At 35.4% G+C, this 20,498-nt stretch overlaps 1 protein-coding gene and 1 pseudogene across 1 annotated transcript; one reads left to right on the top strand and one right to left on the bottom strand.

Moving 5' to 3' along the window:
- Positions 1-719: 719 nt before the first annotated feature.
- LOC110579881 lies at positions 720-2,330 on the bottom strand (annotated as a pseudogene).
- Positions 2,331-2,391: 61 nt separating this feature from the next.
- Positions 2,392-17,067, top strand: LRRD1 (leucine rich repeats and death domain containing 1). The gene is made up of 6 exons (XM_021689782.1): positions 2,392-2,439; positions 3,940-5,935; positions 9,863-10,061; positions 13,663-13,824; positions 16,129-16,246; positions 16,881-17,067. Exons 2-6 carry the CDS (start codon positions 4,019-4,021, stop codon positions 17,065-17,067), a joined length of 2,583 nt encoding a protein of 860 aa, XP_021545457.1. The 5' UTR covers positions 2,392-2,439; positions 3,940-4,018.
- Positions 17,068-20,498: the final 3,431 nt, after the last annotated feature.

Raw genomic sequence — 20,498 nt, 5'->3', positions numbered from 1 at the left:
AGTATTTCTTTAAATATTGCCTTTGCTCAATTATGTTCACTTTCTCCTTCTGGAACTCTAATTAAATATATGTTACTCCTTCTCTTTATATTTTCCATCTCCTTCTCTATCTTTACCACATTTGGATATATCTTATTTTATTGACTTTTTAATTTTTCCTTCCCCTCCCTTTTTTTCCCTCCTGTGGAACAGTTTTAATATCTGCTCTGGGTTTCAGAAGTGGCTTTTCTCTTGTCTTAGTGAAAGCATCCTGTCTTGTCGTCTAAGACTCCTGGCCCTGGTGTGGGTGGGGGATGGGGCAGGGGGAAGGGGGGAAGAAAGAAAAGGGTAGGAAGGGTGGCCAGGGTTCCTCTATTCTTTGACAAACCCCATTTCCAGTAGGGGCACAAAGACCAGAGGAGAGAAGCCCCGGCTCTGATGGTGGCTCTCACGTCCCCAACCATCATGCAGGAACCAGTGCTGAAAGCTGGCTCAAGGTGAACAAAAGGAACCCTGGGAATCCAAACAAAAGCCTGAAGCCAAGGCCTTTTTTTCTAGGAAAAGTCCTCTTTGCTGTTCACAGGGAGCCACCCTGCAGACAGTTTTATTCCTTATAGAAAAGCAATCTGTCCCTCTCGCCCTCGCTGCTGTTTGGCCCACAGGATGGCGGTCCCACACGTCTGTGCCCCAAGTGCCTGTCAGCCTTTTTCTCCCTCCCCCGAGCCCAATTCTTCTGCCTACTAGGACGCACTTTTGGGCAGGTCATCTCCCATCTGCTGGAAACTTCTGGACTGCACATCCCACATGTATTTGATGGCAACTTTGAATTTAGCCATCTCATACCCGAAAAGCTTCAGCACATGGGCCTGCTCTGGGGTCAGCACATCACCCTCCCTGCACACCTCATTGTTGGACAGCAGGGTCATCACGCCTCTCTTGAGGATCCATGGAGTGGGGGAACTGCTCCAGGGGTCACAGTGAAAGCTGCTTTGTTTCCAGCTCGAGCGAAGTCCATTTCCATATATTTTGTAAACCACTCATTCACTTCCTCCCTGGTGCGGTTGGTGAAAAGGAGACTGACCCTCACCCCTCAACATCTTGCTGACCTGATGCAGGTTGTCTTTGTACTCGTCAGATGGGCTTCAACCCAAGGCCACCATCATCACCTTGTTTTTGCCAAAGAACATCTGGCTGTGCTTCCAGGTGTTGTGATGTGATGTCTTTCAGCTTGCTGTTCCTCTGTGTTGGCCACAGAGAAGACGAAAAGGTACTTGTGTATGTCCACACATTTCTGAAGCCCTTCTATCAGGTTCTGTTTCAGTTCTAAGCCTTTCTTGGCAGTTTTGATTAAGGAAACTTTCTTGTTGTGGTTGGATTTGGATGTATCTTTCAGACATATTTTACAGTGTAGTAACTGTCCAGTTGTTCTAGCATCATTATTGAAAAGACTACCTTTTTTTCAATGCTCTGAAGTCCCGTATTTTTCAAAAACCAAGTATCCATATGTCATAATCAAATGTCTGTTTCTGGGCTTTCTATATATTCTATTGATCTATTTGAATATTCTTGTACCAGTACCATATCACCTTAGTTACTATAGCCTCATAAGAAGTCTTCATATTCAACAAACAAACCCTCTACCTGGTTTTCCTTTTTTTAAGCATATCATGACTCTTCTTGGCCCTTTGTCCAAAGACTTTTAAGAATCAGCTTCTTAAATTCCACAAAAATAAGGTTAGAATTGAATTTATAATAAGATTGAATTTATAGGGGCACCTGGGTGGCTCAGATGGTTGAGCGTCTGCCTTCAGCTCGGGTCATGATCCCAGGGTCCTGGGATCGAGCCCCATGTCCAGCTCCCTGCTCAGCGGGGAGTCTGCTTCTCCCTCTCCCTCTGCTGCTCCCCCTGCTTGTGCTCTCTCGCTCTGTCGAATAAATGGGTAAAATCTTAAAAAAAAAAAAAAAGACCGACTTTAGAGATCAATTTGCAAAGAATACCACTCCATTTATTTAGGACTTCTCTAATATCTCTCACTACATTTGTACTTATATGAAGTAGTATTTTTCTGTAGATGTCTTATATACTTTTTGTTAGATTCCTAAGGACTTGATTTTCTTGATTGTAAATGATACCTCTTTAAACTTTCATTTTCTAACTTTTTTTTTTTAACATAAGGAAGGAAATTGAATTTTGTATATTGACTTTATATTCAACATTACTTAATGTTCCTATTGATTGTAATAATGTATCTGTAGATGATCTTGGATTTCCTACATACATAATTATATTATCTGTGAATAATGACATTTTTATTTATTTTTTAATAATTTTTATACTTTTTTTCTTGCATTATGCCACTGACTAAGATCTCCAGTACAATACTGAATAGAAGTGATGATACAGGGCAACATTTTCTTGCTTCCAGTAGCAAAGGAAAGCTTTCACTGTTTCACCACTAGGTATGATATTTACAGATTTTTTTTATGGACACCATTTAGCAGTTTAAAGAAATTCCCATCTATTCCTAGTTTGCTAAAAGTTCTCTCTAAAATCATGAAAAATGTTGCAATTTATCAAGTGCTTCTGCATCTATTGAAATGATCATATGGTTTTTCTCCTTAATCTTAATGTGGCAAATCACATTAACTTTTTAATGTTAAAATCCAACCTTCAATTTCTGGGACAAATGCAGCTTAGTCACAAAATATTCTCTTAATATATTGCTGGTTTTTATAATATTTATGATATTTAGTTTTGTAATGTTTAGAATTTTTGCCTTGAGTAAAGTTGGCCTGTAATTTTTCATAATGTCCTTATTATGTGTTGTCAAGGTTAGTGCTAATGTCATAAAACAAGCTGGAAAATGTTCCCTCTTTTTCTATTCTCTTTGAGAGTCTGTGAAATACTGAAACCATACCAGTTTAATAGAAAGGATTTAATATAGTGAGTTGTGTAGACAAGTATTGGAGAACCAAAAAGGCAAAGGGGGAACTTCAGTAACACAGAGATAGTAAATACCACCCCTAAGATGAAGAGACGAAGGAAAGAGGTTGGGTTATTAAAAACTACAGACTTGGAAGATACACTGACAAAGCTGGGATCCAGAGCTCTGAGGAGGGGTGCTGCACAGCTGCGCAGATACTTCAGGAGTCACACAAAAGACTTACAGTCAGGCTTTAGTTCTTGAAAAAGTTGTTTTACTTCTAGTTAGTCTTTTTTTTTTTTTTACTTTTTTTTCTTAAAGATTTTATTTATTTATTTGACAGAGAGCAAGAGATAGTGAAAGCAGGAACACAAACAGGGGGAGTGGGAGAGGGAGAAGCAGGGAGCCCAATGCGGGGCTTGATCCCAGGATTCTGGGATCATGACCTGAGCCAAAGGCAGACACTTACCGACTGAGCCACCCAGGCGCCCTGCTTCTAGTTAGTCTTACAGAAAGCATCTCTTTCATAAGATATTTTACTTCTACCTATTAGAAAATTATCAGTGTCTTGGGACAAGACACTCCAGTACCATATGTAAACCTACAATATACACAATGCAAACAGCACCCTCTGCATGTCAGGGAGCCACTGGTTTTCTGTTTTCCAAAAGTTTGCTGAGTTCTTCCATTCCTTTATGCCTCCTTTCTCATTTTCTATAATTTTAATGTGATTTCAAGAGTATCATGTGATAAATGCATGCAATCAATAAACTATCTTTAACTAGCAATCATATATAAAATTAGCTTATTATAAATAAATAATAAATTATAAATGTATTGTTTTATAAAATAAAAATAAATTATAAATAAATAATAAATTATAAGTATATTGTTTTATAAAATAAAAATAAATTATAAATATATTGTTTTAATATCTTAAATTATTCACTATAGAATAAAAATTATTATAAAATTCTTTTGTAATTTCAACATCTTTATCTTATGTCTTCTTTTAATATCAGTATTTGTCTTGTAGGTTCAAAGGAGGAAATTAAACATGAAAATTAAAACTGAGTCACAATCATGTATTGATGTAAAACATACCAGCAATTAAGATGTCTGAAAATGATGGTACTTCAGAAGAGCTAAAAGATATCACTAGTCAATTTAGGACAGAATCTACATCATGGTCAGTGGAACCTGAATTTATTAAAGAAACATCAAATTCATCAGAGGAAGCTTGTGAAACACATCCTAGAAATGATGAATTAGGTATACATGATGATACATCAACATTGTCCCCTGGAAATAAGTCTAAGAGAGATGAAGAACAAAGGAAAACTCTTCAATTTTCTGAAACAATCACTATATATGACAGCTTGTGGTTAAAAAGTGATATTCCACAAAGTCCACCATTATCAATAACTGAGATGGTTGCTGAGTATCCGGCTTTCACTGGCTTCTTATCTCATGAAACATTAGAAACAACCAGTCCACAACCCTCTGAAGAAAATCAGAAAGGACTTGGCTTAGGATCAGATAACTTTACAGTTAACCTCAAGGCCAAGGGTTTACAAGAATTCCCCAAGGACGTTTTAAAAATCAAATATGTAAAATATCTATATTTGGACAAGAACCAAATCAAAAGTTTTAAAGGGGCAGACTCAGGTGACCTGCTGGGACTTGAAATTCTATCCTTGCAAGAAAATGGGTTATCATCACTTCCACCTGAAATTCAGTTATTTCATAATTTAAGGATATTAAATGTCAGTCACAATCAAATATCACATATACCTAAAGAAATATCACAGCTTGGGAATATCAGGCAACTCTTTTTTAATAACAATTACATTGAGAATTTTCCTTCTGGCTTAGAAAGTCTTGGAAACTTAGAAATTTTAAGTTTGGCTAAAAATAAGTTAAGACATGTACCAGATATTCTGTCTAGTTTTAAAAACTTGAAGGTTCTCAATCTGGAATATAATCAGTTAACAATATTTCCTAAAGTTCTGTGCTTCCTTCCAAAGTTAATTTCACTAATCCTTACTGGAAACCTGATAAGCAGTTTGCCAAAAGAAATTAGGGAGCTTAAAAATTTAGAAAAACTTCTGCTGGATCATAATAAACTTACCTTTTTGGCTGTGGAAATTTTTCAATTATTCAAAATGAAAGAACTCCAACTAACTGACAATAAACTGGAAGTTATTTCACACAAAATTGAGAATTTTAAGGAACTCAAAATTCTAATACTTGATAAAAATCTATTGAAAGAAATTCCAGAGAAAATTTCCCATTGTGTAATGTTGGAATGTCTTAGTCTTAGTTATAATAAATTAACAGGACTTCCTAAGAACATCTATAAGCTCAAAAATTTAAGAAAACTCTATGTAAACAGAAATAATATAGTGAGAATACCTGATGATATCTCCCATCTTAATAATATGTTCATTCTAGAATGTTCAGGAAATATAATCACAGATGTTCCCATTGAAGTGAAAAATTGCAAAAAAATAACTAGAGTTGAATTGAGTTATAATAAAATAATTTCTTTTCCAGTAGGTCTGTGTGCTTTAAATTCTCTTTATTATTTGAATTTTAATGGAAATTATATTTCGGAAATACCTGTGGATATATCTTTTAGTAAACAACTAATTAATTTAGAGTTAAATAAAAATAAACTCCTCATATTTTCTGAACACTTATGTTCTCTTATTAATCTTGAATACCTGGATCTTAGTGAAAACCAAATAAGGAAAATTCCACCATCTATCTCCAATATGGTATCACTCCGTGTTCTTATTTTATGCTGTAATAAATTTGAAGCTTTCCCTATAGAAGTGTGTACTTTAGAAAATCTGCAAGTACTTGATCTTTCAATAAACCAAATACAGAATACCCCTTCAGATATCTGTAATCTAAAAAGAATCCAGAAATTAAACATCTCAAGCAATCAATTTGTATATTTTCCTACTGAACTGTGCCAACTTCAATCATTGGAAGAGCTGAATATAAGTCAGATAAATGGAAGAAAGGTAAGAGATTGATATTTTGGGCTTTGGAGGGAAGTTGGCACTGGAGGGGATTAGAATCTAAACTGTAGTATGTGTGTGTTTTAAATTTAGCTGGAATATTTTATTTTTTAAAGAATAGGCTTTTAAATTTTTAACCCCAAACATGGCTTTAAAGTATATTTCTCAACATGAAAGCTTCATGGGAAAATATTTCATTAAAATGAAATTCCAAGTAACTAAAGTTGACAATTTTATAGATACCTTTTTATTTCAGTTTAATTGTAAAAGTAGTTTTAAAGTTATGGATTATAATATAAACACATTATTGAAAATTTAGGAAATTGAGAAATGAAGTAAAAAAAAAATCATTCCAGAAGCATACCATTGTAATATAACTATTGGTCACTGGTCATATGTTGATACAACTTACTTTTACTCTTTTTATGTATATGGTTTTATAAGCAAGTATAAAAAGATTCTACAGTCAATTTTAATTTTAGTTTCTCCTATTTTCACTTAACAAAAGCATTTCCCCATAATATAACACAATCTTCCCAATAATTGTTATAGCTAATACATGATATATATAACTAATCATCTGTTGTTAAGCATTTAGGGATGCTGTAATTTTTCATCATCATATAAAATGCTGTGATGAACTTCTTCATAAATATAGCCTTTTTCACATTTTACTATTTTCTTAGGGAATTTTCCCTAAAGAATTGCTAGATCAACACGAATGTTAATAGTTTAGCTTTTCATTTTACTTGAACTGTAAGAATGAATTTTATGGAAATAGTTTAAAAAAATCAAACATTGCTAATTTATATTAAGATCTTAGTAAACTAATGAAAAGGGCCCTAGAGCTATTATCTGGCTATGTTTAATTTGGCCATTATAGTCAAATCAAAATCATTTGATAGAGGCTAGACTATTATATAGAACAAGATTTCCCAAAGTCTGTCCTTAAAAACACCTAGTCCCATGAATTGCTCCTTAAAAAGGGGGGGGGGGGTGGTTCCTGTGATCAAATAGCTTTGAGAAGCACTGGTTTCTTCTCTTAGAGAATCACAATGAATGTTAGTGTATTAAAAGCTCTGAAGCATTCTGCACTAAAGAAATTGATTTGTCTCTATTTAACCAACATTTCCCAAACTTACTTACCCTTTTAAACCCAACACCTGCTATATAATACATTTCCAGAAAGGCTACTCCAAGGAATACCTGCTTAAGTAGCTGGAATTGAAAATGATATATGTGTTTTTCAAGTTGTTATTGCACTAAAGGATACTTTTTGGTTCTGCATTATAAATCACCAACTAATTTCTTGGCTGATTTATAATCCTCTCACTTTCTCCTCCTGTATCTTACTGTGCAAGTCTACAAGGTTGTATCCTTAATTCTTCTTTTCTATTAACTTCTTACTATACGATGCACATGACCCTCAACTTTGTATAACTGGAGCTGATCTCTCATCCCTGTTTTAGTCCCACAGTTCCCAGTTTCCCTGGAAATTCTCTGTTCTTCTACTGTCTCAAACTCAACATGATTTCAAAATCAAACTCATCTTTTTTTCCAACGTAACTCCCTTCACAACTTCTCCATTTCTGTTTGTGATGCCACTTTCTTCAGATCTACAAATCTAGAAGTCACGAAATCATCTTTCTTCCCTTTCCATCACTAGTTATACTGAAACGTTTTCCTCTGAAAAAGCTCTTGGATCAACTCCTTCATTTTCCAGTGTCACTATCTCCAACCTGGTCCATGGTCATCACTCACCTCATGCCTAGGAGCCTCTTGACTATTCTCTTTGATCCAGTCTCCTTTCTCTCATCAGGACTTGTCAAAGTTATCAGATTTCACTATGGAGAACTGTTCTCAGGAACCCAGATTGCTTATCTATTGCCTACTCATGGCAAGTGGTTGTCAAAGGCACCAGTCCACATCACTACAACCTCACTTCAAAGGTCACCAGATGGGAGCACCTGGCTGGCTCAGTGGTAGAGCATGTTGTGACTCCTGATCTCGGGTCCTGAGTTCAAGCCCCATGTTGGGCATAGGGCTTACTTAAAAAAAAAGAAAAAGAACATCAAAAACTAATGATGTACTATATGTTGGCTAACTGAACATAATAAAGAAAACAAAGATCACAGGAAACAGAAAAAAAATTTTTTTAAAAAGAAAAAGAGTAGGCAACCATGTAAAATAAAGCTGGATACCCTTAAAAAAGAAAGAGCACTTTGATAACCCACTTGGGGTAGAGGTAAGATGCCCAAAGGGTTAATTTATAACAGCAGATAGTCACTAAACAGTCATTTGAAGAAAATGAGCTCAGGTTAATCACAGAGTTTTTATTTTGCTAAGTGAAGAGTACCCAACATGAGTTTTCCTTCTGTAGTAGCTCTATTATCACATGGTTCTTAGGTACATCCTCTAATAAATGTTGAGCAAATAGTTAAAAGAATATTTGTTTTATTATGTTTTAAATTATGAACCTACTCACCTGTCTTGACCTGACTCTTATGTTCTAGAGCCAACTGTCAAGGGCTGCCAAGGCCCGGTTCCACATTCTTTCTCCAAACATATCTCCCTCTGCTTCCTAGGACCTCTTTTTACTGTTCAGCTCCTCACTGGCCCATTTTTATGCATGATATTTGTCTTGCCTTAAGTGTCCTGTAACTTCCATTCAATCCTATTCATTCTTAAGAGAGGCCATTCGAGTCCCATCTGCTACATGAAGCTTTCCTTTAGTGCTCTGACGTGTACTGATATACATTCTCCAAACTTCCATATAGCCATTCTAACTCTTTATTTGGCACTGGACTACCTATTGTTTAATACTGTTTCCTGATGGCTTCCTATGTGTGTATTTTGTCCCCCGAACTAAATTTTAATCTCCTTGAAGTTAGGGGTTGTTTTATTTCCTTTCCTTTTCTTTTCCTTTCCTTTTAAGATTTATTTATTTATTTTAGAGAATGAGAGAGAGAGAGAACATGAGAGGAGGGAAGGGCAGAGGGACAGGGAGAGAGAGAATCCTCAAGTGGACTCCACACTGTGCGTGGAGCCTGATGAGGGGCTCGAACTCACCCTGAATTCATGACCTGAGCTGAAATCAAGAGCTGGATGTTTAACCGACTGAGCCACCCAGGCGCCCCTAGGGACTGTTTCTTATGCTTCTTTTATATATGGAAGAACACTGAGCACAATATTCAGTATTTACATTGTTGTTTGGTTATTTCAGAGGGGCCCATTTATTCAAAATTCTTTGGTTCACTCATAGAGCTTCCTTTATTTCAAAAGCCATTTGTGATGGCCATATTTTCTCTGAATATGTGCATTTGTTCTTCACCATAGCAGGGTATCTTAATTCCTGTTATTTTGCAACACTTTTTGTACTAGGAGTTTTTTTTGAGGCTACAATGCCAAGCTGTGTGAGTCCATTCTAAAGGGGTTTACTGAGCACTTACTCAAAATGCATCTTGACTGGGAACATGTACACAAAAAAGTAAAACATATATCACATCATTTAAAAATCCAAGGAAAATACACACAAGGGAGTAATAAAAAGCACTGTTGATGAGAATAAAACTATCAAATATGGGACAGAATAGTTGGGAAAGACTTCAGGGAGGAGAAGAAACCAAAGCAGGTCAGATTCAGGGAGGGAAGAAAGGGATAGGTGGTAAGGAACACTAAGTGCTGGGAGAGTAAGGAAAGTGGGTTAATAAGCCATATGGTTAAATTGGTAGCATTGGTCAGACTGGGGAGGTACTTGGATGCCACACAATATGTTATGGATTTTAGCAAAGAAGGAAGTCACAAAGAATTTGTGACATAGTAAAAATATCCCTTTTTAAGACCAAAAAACCATCCCTCCATTTAATTTTAGACAAAGTTTTAGTCATAGAAACATTTATTAAAAATGTAATTGTTTAATCTTTGTTACAGTTAACAAGACTTCCAGAAGAGCTGTCTAACATGACTCAACTTAAAAGACTTGATATCTCAAATAATGCAATCAGAGAGATTCCAAGAAATATAGGGGAATTGAGAAGCTTGGCTAGTTTAAATGCATGCAACAATCACATAAGTTATCTGCCACCATCTTTTCTATGTTTAAATGATCTCCAGCAACTAAACTTGAGTGGTAAGTGTCAAGCATAATCAATAAGCATAATCAACAACTAGAGTATTCATGGTCTAGGTTGCAAATTTTGCTGACAAGACAGAACAGCAGCCAACATAATGTATTAAGTGCGCAGTGGAAGGAAATGACTTTCCTAGGTACAGAAAATGAGAGCAAAGCATAAGGTCCAGTTGCTTTCCTGAAAGAGGTTATAACCCACGTGGGGAACCTGAACATGTGAGTGAGAGGAGACAGAGAGAGAGAGAGTGACAGACAGACAGACAGACAGAGGCAGTATGGAGAGGTGAGAGCACGAGAGAGGGCTGGCCATAGTTCTGGAAGGGTTGGGAAAACTATAGGCTGCGGTTCATGCTGCTGGTGGGGTAAGAGTGTTGCTGGGATGACACTAAAAGGAAAAACAGTCAAGAAACCCACAGAAGTAGGTTTGGAGCTAAGAGACAATCACTAAACAATTAGTATGCTACAAGTCACCAGCTTCTACTGCCAGACTTGAAGTTAGACGGGCTGAGTTCAATCTTCTCATTTAGTCTGCTTCCTCCATTTATAAAGTGAAGCTAACCAGAATACCCATGCTGTAGATTTGGTGTGCGAACTGAATGAGACTTTGAAAGCAGGTAGCATATGTGAAAACATCATTCAAGCAAAAAAATGTTCATATACTCTTGTGAATTAATTCTCTCTGTTACTAGTGAATTTAGGAAGACTAAAAACACTGAACCTCAGTGTTTTCATCAGCAAGATAGGAAAGCTATAACTTCTGCTTGTTCACAGACTTGTGGGAATATAATTAAATAAAATTTATGGAAATATTTTCACAAATGTGAGGGAATATACCAATGAAAGGGATTTAGAGATTGATTCCTTTCTTTCCTCATAGCATGGGCTTTGGAGTAGGACAGATCTTAGAATTCTAGCTCCATCATTCAATGGGAAGTTTTTTTTTTTTTTTTTTAATGTTAATCTTCTCTTTCCTAATCTGTAAATGAAAATAATAATTTATATTCTTTGAACTGTGAGGATTAAACAGTTAATCACTAAGCACAGAAAGCGATGTAGGTTTTAAATAGATGTGAGAGCCTCTCTCCAAGGAGCCAAAAAAAAAAAAAAAAAGAAAGAAAGGAATGTAGATTGACATGCAGACTGCTTGTGGTTGTCGCTGGGAAAAAGGACAGACAGTTCTCTTGCCTCATAGTTATCTCTACAGGCACTGATAATGCTATCAGGCAGGCTTTCATCTTCTACCTGTAACAGCTAGTTACAGTATCATTGTTGTATCCTTTGTTTACAGATGGCATCTATTCCGATGAGTCAGTGCTTGTGCCAAACAAGTTGTCAAATATTTTGAATAGCACCACTGCTCACATGTACTAACGTTAACAGCCGCTGAAAAGGACTCCTACCTATAGCCTCTCTCTCTTTCTCTCTCTCTCTCTGCCCTTTGTTGTTGCCAGTTTTTTAAAACACTTTTTTTTAAAGTATAAATACATACTGAAAAAAGTACACATTGTCTCAAAAAATTAAAATTAAAAGTAGAATTACCATATAATCCAGCAATTCTATTTCTGGGTATTTATCCAAAGGAAAAGAAAACAGTAACTCAAAAAGACGTATGCACCACAATGTTCATTGCAGCATTATTTACCTAAGTGTCCATCAATGGATTGATGGATGAAAAAAATATGGTGTATATATACACACATACACACACACGATGGAGTATTATTCAGCCATAAAAAAGAAGGAAATTTTTGTTGCTTTCCAGATTTTCTCATCTTTGGTTTTCAGCAGTTTGACTATGCCATGCCTAAGTATGTTTTTTTTTGGTTATAATTAAAGTTAAACGCACACAATAGAAAATTAACAGTTTTAAAGCACATTAACAAGGTAGCACAATGCAATACTAACTCTATCTAGTTCCAAACATTCATCAACTCCAGAGGAAACCCTTACTCATTAAGCAGTTGCTCTCTCTTCTCCCCTTCCCCTTTCCCTCTGGTAACCAGCAATGTGCATTGCATCTCTATGGACATACCTAATACCATGGATAGGTCATACAAATGGAATTGTACAATATATGACTTTTTTGGACTGGCTTTTTTCACTTAGTGTAATGTTTTCAAGCTTCATCCATGTTGTACCTTGTATCAGGAGTTCATTCCTTTTATGGCTAAATAATATTACACTGTATGAATCTTCTACACTTTGATGATCCATTCATCCTCTCATGGACATTTGGGTTACTTTCACCTTTTGGCTATTGTGAATAGTGCTGCTATGAACATGTGCAGACATGTGTTTATTTCAGTACATTTTCAATTCTTTGGGGTACATCCTAGAGATAGAATTCCTGTGTTATATGGTAATTTTATGTTTAATTTTTCGAGGAACTGTCAAATTGTTTCCACAGAGGTAGAACCATTTTACATTCCCACAATGAATGTACAATGATTCTGATTTCTACATATCCTTGTCAATATTTTGTTTTACATTTTTTTTGGATTACAGTTATGCTAGTGAATGTGAAGTGGTATCTCATTGTGGGTTTGATTTGAATTTCCATAATGACTAATGATTTGAGCATCTTTTCTAGATGTTTGTTGACCATTTGTGTATCTTTTTTTGAGAACTGGCTATTGAATTCCTTTGCCCATTTTTATTTTTTTTTAAGATTTTATTTATTTATGGGGTGGGGGGCACAGGGAGACAGACAAGCAGACCTTGTAACTCAGTTCCAAAAAATATAGAGTATGGACAAGAAAAAATCAAAACATTATATCAGAGAAACCTGGCAAGACACTGTTTTAGCCAAGGGATCAAGCTTAACATTGCTAGTAAAGTCATATGGGTATCAGGTACCCCTGCTGTGATGTGATGAGAGCTCTTCATCTCTGTGGTATTCTTTCCAGAAACCCATAACCCCAGTCTAATTATGAGAAAATATATCAGATAAACTCAAATTAAGGAATATTCTATAAAAATACCTAATCAGTACTACTCAACTGTCAAGATCATGAAAAACAAGAAAAGACTGAGCAACTGTCTCAGACCAGAGGAAACGAAGAAGATGTAACTGTATGCAGTGTGTTATCCTGGAATGGATTCTAGAACAGAAAAAGGATACTGAAAGAAAAAACTAATGAAATCCAAAATTGTCTGAAGTTTATTTAATAGTAATGTGCCAATGTTTCTTAGTTTTGACAAATGTAATACAATAATGTGAGATGGTAACATCAGGTGAAACTAAAACTGGATGAGGAATATACAGGAATTCTCTACAATTTCTGCAACTTGCTGTACATCTGAAATTATTTTAAATAAAAAGTTTATTTAAAAGATTACCATCACAAAGTCATTTCCTATACTATAAGAGAACAGCTTCCTATCTCATTTTGCCATCCTCTGAGAGAAAAGAACCACAGCTCTGTTTCTATACTTCCTTCTTTTCACTCCTAGCAAGGAAACGATGACAAGAATTTATATTTGGTGTATCTGGTATGTTGCCAGCGAGACACAGTAAATGCCCCATAAGTAGTTGTTATTTATCTTCAGATTTTTCTTTATACAGAAAGGTATAATTCAATTATAACTTCTTTTCTACTAGGAAATAATCTGACAGTTCTGCCTAATGGTATCCACAACCTTTTTTCACTGAAGGAGATAAATTTTGATGATAACCCTTTGCTGAGACCTCCAATGGAAATCTGTAAAGGAAAACAATTGTATACTATTGCACACTATCTACAGAGGGTAGATCAAAGAGATGGTAGGTGATGAGAAAGTGACCTACTAGCTTATAAGTCATTTTCTAGTATCATCTATAAATTAAAAGATAGTATGCTTTATAGAGGTTTTCAATCTGGCAGAGGCATTAAAATATTTATCATCTTCCCTTTTCTGAGGGTTAGGGGTTTATTTTGATAATTCAGATTATTTAATCTGGGTCCACACAAACTAAACCATTGGAAACAGGCAAACCCAAGTGGAGAAGTAGCCTGTTATCCACCTATTGGCCTCAATACCCTTCCACAGGTTTTTCATCATGGTTGTGCCCAGACTTAGATATTCCACACAAAAACTTCTTCATGGGTTCTGATCTGTATCACCACATGTAGTTGTTCTAAAACTCTCATCTGGCCTTGAAGAAAGTACTTACACCTTTTCCAATGAAGCCAATCAGCTTTTGGCCCACTATGATCACCTGTCTGCAGTCATGGGTAGTCTTCATTCTTCGTCCTTAAGCATTCCTTTGGTTGTCCCTGATTGTTTCAGATAACAGGTCCATTTTCTTTAAATATCCTTCCACTGGACCAGATGGACATTGGTTTCTCCAAACCTCTGGCAGGGAAATTTCACTGTCCAATTCTTGCCTTGGGGCTAAGTTCTGAACAACTAAGCTTTTTCCCGGGACTCTGACTTTGCTTCTCACTGTCAATCCTTAGACTGGATCCAGAGTCTGGTCCTCCAATTCAATGAGTACTTATAAAGTATTAAGTCAATTTAATAAGTATGGATCCAGATTTGGGGAAATATACAAAACCATCCCTCCATATCATTCTATTATGCTCCCTGTCTGTAATCAGGAGCTTATATCAGCATAATTTCATAATCTAGTGAGATGGTCACTAAAAATGTACAGTTCTCTTTAAGTCACAATATACATCCATGCATGGCTACCAGTTAAAAATTTCTCTAAGACTTGGGCCTCACTGATGGAAGGAACCTAAGAGATAAAATTAAAAGTCACAGTAGCTGTTTTTTCTAACTTGCTATGTAAGTTGATTCTGCTCATTATCGTTAAAAAGGAATATTTTATGATAACTACTTCTTTTTTTTTAAGATTTTATTTATTTATTTGACAGAGAGAGAGTACAAGCAGGGGGAGCAGCAGAGAGAGGGAGAAACAGGCTTCTCACTGAGTGGGGAGCCCAACGTGGGGCTTGATCCCAGGACCCTGGGATCATGACCTGAGCTGAAGGAAGACGCTTAACTGACTGAGCCACCCAGGCACTCCTGTGATACCTACTTGTATAAAATAAAGTTTTTAGAAGTTTCCAAGAATCCATAAAGTATTACTATTAGGTAACAGGAAGAGACTTTATGGTTAAGCGTCTGGAATCGAGTCCCACGTCGGGCTCCTTGCTCAGCGGGGAGCCTGCTTCTCCTCTCTCTCTACCTGTTGTTCCCCCTGATTGTGCTCTCTCTGGCAAATAAAGAAAATAAATAAAAAAAAAAAAACAGGAAGAGACTTTAGAGAAGTGGCAACAGATCAAAGTTGGCAAAAATGAGAGAACCCTAGCCATTTATATCCTTTCTTTACACCCAAGGGGCCTTCATACTGCAGGTACACAGAGAGAGGGGAAGGAAGTCATCATGGGAGATACATTTATTCTCCAATTAGCAAAGAACATGGGGTTCCTTCCTTAAAATTTTGCTTAGGATATTGGACTTTCATTTATATCATTAGCATACAATCTAGCCTGAGGGGCTGAGATGATTACAGGGGGGTGGGAGATTGCTAGTTCTTAAAAATTCCCAAAGTACCTTAATCAATAACAAAAAATAGATCTAGTCCAAGTTAGCTGGAAGCTTTTTAAAAAAACAAAAACCAAAAAAACTAAAAACTCTCTACTTATATCTAAGCCAGCACTCTATTAAAGTGATTTGAAAATAAAATATATACATATACACTATATTTGTAGTAGATGTAAACTTGGCTTTTTTAAGATAGTACATAAAGAAGCCCATTAAAAAGCTTGAATCAAAGGATGGAGTTAAATTCATTTCAAATCCTCAAAGAATTTAAGAAAGTTTTTGAAAATCATTTTGTAGTCGCTTATGATATACTTTTAAACGGCCATTACATGTTGATTATTCAGATTTTGGAAGAAATAGAACAAATGGTTCAAATTTCAGTTTGTATATTAGGTCTGCATCTTACTTTTCAATTTTACTTGACATAGACATTTGATAGGAGCATAGAAGTAAGGGACTCAGATAAAATAATAACTCAAAATAGAGTATGTTTTTCAAAAGAAAGGACTTAAATTTTTTTTATGTTCAAATGTAGAGAAAATCCTAGAGAAGATCTTCAACATAGTTGCCAATAACATCACTGAAACAAGTTTTAAATTTTTGTGTCAAAAATTAAACCTGGTCATCTCAGAAACAGATATGTCTGCAAAGAGGTATGTATGAAGAACAACATGTGGTATAAGCTTATTCTTATGTTCTGATTTATATCACTTTGATATTATAAGGTTTTGAAACATCAGATTAACATGAATTCTAATTTGCTGTAAAAGACTGATGTTAGTTTATTAGATATTTGAGAACCATGTGGGCAATGTAGTTAAGAGTAAGGGCCCTCATGGCAGACTGTCTGGCTTTAAATTACAACTAGTTTTGTGACCTTGGATAAGTCCCTTAACCTATAGGTACTTCAGTTTCTCCACTGGTAAAATGGATATACTTACCTAAGAGAGTTGTCATGAGATCAAGTTATAAAGCACGTAGTACTGTAGCAGTAATATACTGCCTTAGGATAAATAACCCACAATTATTGTTGTGAGATCTTGAGTAAATCTCTCTTAGAACTGAATGTTGATTGAATTGATCTTCTAAAAGGAAACAAGGGTTGGCATGGAGCTAACATTCACTATTTGCCAAGCTCTGTGCTAATTTTATACGAACAATCTTCACCAATAATTTAATCTTCACTTCAACCTGGTAAATTGATTTGAAAACTTAGGTATATAATATTTAAGTAACTTAAATGTTCTTAATTGGTGATTAAAATAATATTATCTTTAAAATTTTCAGCACTGTTTCATTAAATGAGAGAGTCCGCCAAGCACTTGATAGGTGGAAAATGGAAAGTAACAACTTGTCACTAACTACTGCTGCTTTAGGAGACCAACTAACTCGGGCACTAACTATGATAGGAGCATATGAAATTATGGACAAAATAACAGCTTTAAAACTTTTTACATGTGCAATTAAATTTTGAACAGTGTACCCATAATAAAAACTGAAAATTTATGAGGTACTTATATAATTGACACTGGATACAAGAGAATTGCATGTCATGTGTCTTTTCATGCATTCCTAAGAGATAATGACAATTTATGGCTACCACTTAAATGTTATCATAATAAAATATCAGAGACACTATTTTGTATACTCGTTCTGTTACCTTGTAATTATGTTAATAATTTTTAAAAAGTAATGATTCCATTTAAAAATTCTTTGTTATACAATGCCTTTATACAACCCAAGATTTATAGGTAATAACGTCATTAGTACCTTGCATTGGAGTTACAAAGCAGAGCAATTTCATTTTAGATGCCAGCTTAGAAGCTGAAATGAATGTACTATACCTATTGTTTCTCCACGAGGAATGGGATAGCTCTGTTAAGCATAAAGCAGAGCCAAGGTCAGTAAACCCACTGAAGTTGAAAATAACAAAAGTCAAAAAAGTAGTTAATATATACCACATCTTCTTTATCCATTTATCTATTGGTGGACACTTGGGCTGCTTCCATAATTTGGCTACTGTAAATAATACTGCCATAAACAGGGGTGCATGTATCCCTTTGAATTAATGTTTTTGGATTTTCTGGGTAAATACTCAGTAGTGTGATTACTGGATCATAGGGTAGTTCCATTTTTAACTTTTTGAGGAAACTCCATGCTGTTTTCCACAGTGGCTGCACCAGTTTGCACTCCCACCAACAGTGGATAAGGGTTCCTAGAAATCAAGCAAACACTGTTTTGTCAAAACTCTTTCCATTGCAAAAGATAGAAATTTTATCTAGTTAAGCTAAAAAAAAACAAAAACAAAAACAAAAAAACCCCTGCTTATGTAACTGAAGCCAGAGAAGACCCAGGTGAAAAACTAGTTTTCTGTTAACTGTGAGGAAGAAAACACTGCATTGTGTTTGGGTTCTGGAGGCAAAAACTGTTTAAAATCATTTTATTAAAATTCTACTGTAGGGGTGCCTGAGTGGCTCAGTCCATTAAGTGTCTGTCTTCGGCTCAGGTCATGATCCCAGGGTCCTGGGATCGAGCCCCGCATCGGGCCCCCTGCTCAGCAGGAAGCCTGCTTCTCCCTCTCCCACTCTAACTGCTTGTGTTCCCTCTCTTACTTTCTCTCTCTCTCTGTCAAACGAATAAATAAAATCTTTAAAAAAAAAATAAATAAAATTCTGCTGTAGTAGGAGGAGAAGAGAATAGTTAAAACTGTAGTTTCTAGAGTCAGTGAATACAATGCATCTTTTCTTTTTTTTTTTTTTTTTTTTTTACAATGCATCTTTAAAAATAGCTTAGGAGGCTTACTGTTGAATAATTTACATAAACAGATACAATTCAAAACCTTATCTTATTTTCACAATTATTATTGTGACTTTTCTAATTTAGCTAAACAATTTTTCACAAACATTTGAAGCAATGAAATCAATTAGAGGTTTCATTTGTGTAATAGAAAAGTAAACTAGTAACTTAGTTGCACTAAGAAAATTTTTATCTTGTGAAAAGTAGGTTTTCAAAACAAAAATGCATTTCTTTGGCTTTCTATCTAGCTAACAAATTTTACTGATAAAAAGCTAATTTCCATTCTTAAAGAGGAAGTTAATATTAATATTTTTTTCCTAAAGAATGAGGGCTTTCTGCTTTTGTTTCACAACTACATTCAGAAACTGAGCAGAATCAGGATGCTTTGCATTTCTCCTGTCTCAGATTCTATGTTTTAGCTTCATTTTCTCAGGCTCTTCTCTGTGACATAAGATGCCTGTTGGCAGCTCATAAAAAAAGAGTTGATTTTTTTCTTTGTATATGGTATTCTAGAAAAGGAGTCCAATTAGTTTGGTTTGTACTGATATATCTTAGTGGATTATAACCAAAACAGGTGAGTATCTTTTAATCCCTAACCTTATTTTCACAATGCTGATGATAAAGAAAGAAAAATTTAAATACCAGCAAAAGGAAATTGTTCATCCTAAAGCCTAGAACATAGCATAATCCATCCACTCACCCAGGCCAGGTTAGGGCATATGTGGTAACTGCTACTGCTACCTCTACAACAAACCCCATCCTCTTTTCCTTCTTGGCATCCTACCAGACTACATTTCCAAGCTTCCCTTGTGATTATATAGGGCTCCTGTGATTGACTTCTCTGAATGAAATGTAGGCAGAAATGATGTAAGTTGCTTTCAGACCTGGCTCCTAAATAGACATTCCATTCCCTGTCTGGCTGGAGGTCCTGGGCGTGGTAGACCCACGAAACTAGGGAGTCTCGCTCCCTGAGTCTCAACTCAGAAGACAGCCCCTCAACCAGGCATAGCTATTTTGCACTGCTGAATAAGTGAGAAATAAACTCTTAGTGAGGGTCTGAGGTTTTGGGGTGTTTTGTTCTAACAGTTACCCTACCCTAACCATAGGCTTAGGGCAGATGGCATAGGGCATAGGGCAGATGCAGGACTGTCCTAGTGCCAAAGTTGTGGAAAAGAAACAGCAATTTGTAAGGGTTCTATGATGCAGTAAATACCCTTACCTTACCTTCATTTATATTAGCATTCCTCCTTATTGGTAGACTTAAAGGAAGAATTAGAAAAACTGAGAGAAGGCTGAATTTTCTATATAAGTCACCAAAAGAAAAGTGTTTAGTATATGGAAGATACTTAATCAACAGCAGCTATTAATAGAGCTCCATTTAACATTTAAACGTTTCAAGCCCTGTTAATCTTTACGACTGTCTATTATGCCCTGTGAAGAAATCGTAGCTGAATTTTCCACAGTGTACCTTGGATTATTATCATGTGTACTATACCTCTATTTTATTATATTTTAATTTAAAAACATGGTGAAACAACAGTAAAATAAGTTTTTAAACAGAAAACAACATAATAGTGATTAAATCTGGGGGGACTGAGATAACACTTAACTTTTATTTATTTAATTTTTTGCTTATTTGTAGTTTCCCCTTTTTCCCAATGAGTATTTGTTACAAAAAGAGTAAAAAGGAAGTCACATAATCCTATTCTCTTAACACAGCCAATTTAATGTTTGCAAGTTATCTTTTACCTTGGTGTTTATAACCATACGCACATAGTTTGTTTTATATAATAGCAGTGCAGTAAATATACTGGGCTTTGGAACCAACAATTTTGCATCCTGGCTCTGCCCCTAATTAGCTACTTGGTCTTGTGAAAGTCAATCTGTGCCTTGATTTTTCCCTTCTGATAAAAAAAATTCCTAAGGTGTTGTGCTATAATGAGAATTTACTGTATATAACGTATTAAATGCAAAAAAAATCAAAACAGTGTTTAGCACATATGTTTTTATAATTAGCAACTATTAATATATATTAGAATTTTTATCATATTTCCCCATTTTCCTATATGGTCTTCATAGTTTTATTTGGGTAGCTATTCCATCCATTAA

The sequence above is a fragment of the Neomonachus schauinslandi genome, chromosome 12 (genome assembly GCF_002201575.2).
Source record: "Neomonachus schauinslandi chromosome 12, ASM220157v2, whole genome shotgun sequence".
In the NCBI taxonomy this organism is placed as follows: Eukaryota; Metazoa; Chordata; class Mammalia; order Carnivora; family Phocidae; genus Neomonachus; species Neomonachus schauinslandi.
Note: the sequence above shows the minus strand (reverse complement) of the source record. Positions and strands in the feature narration are given on the sequence as shown.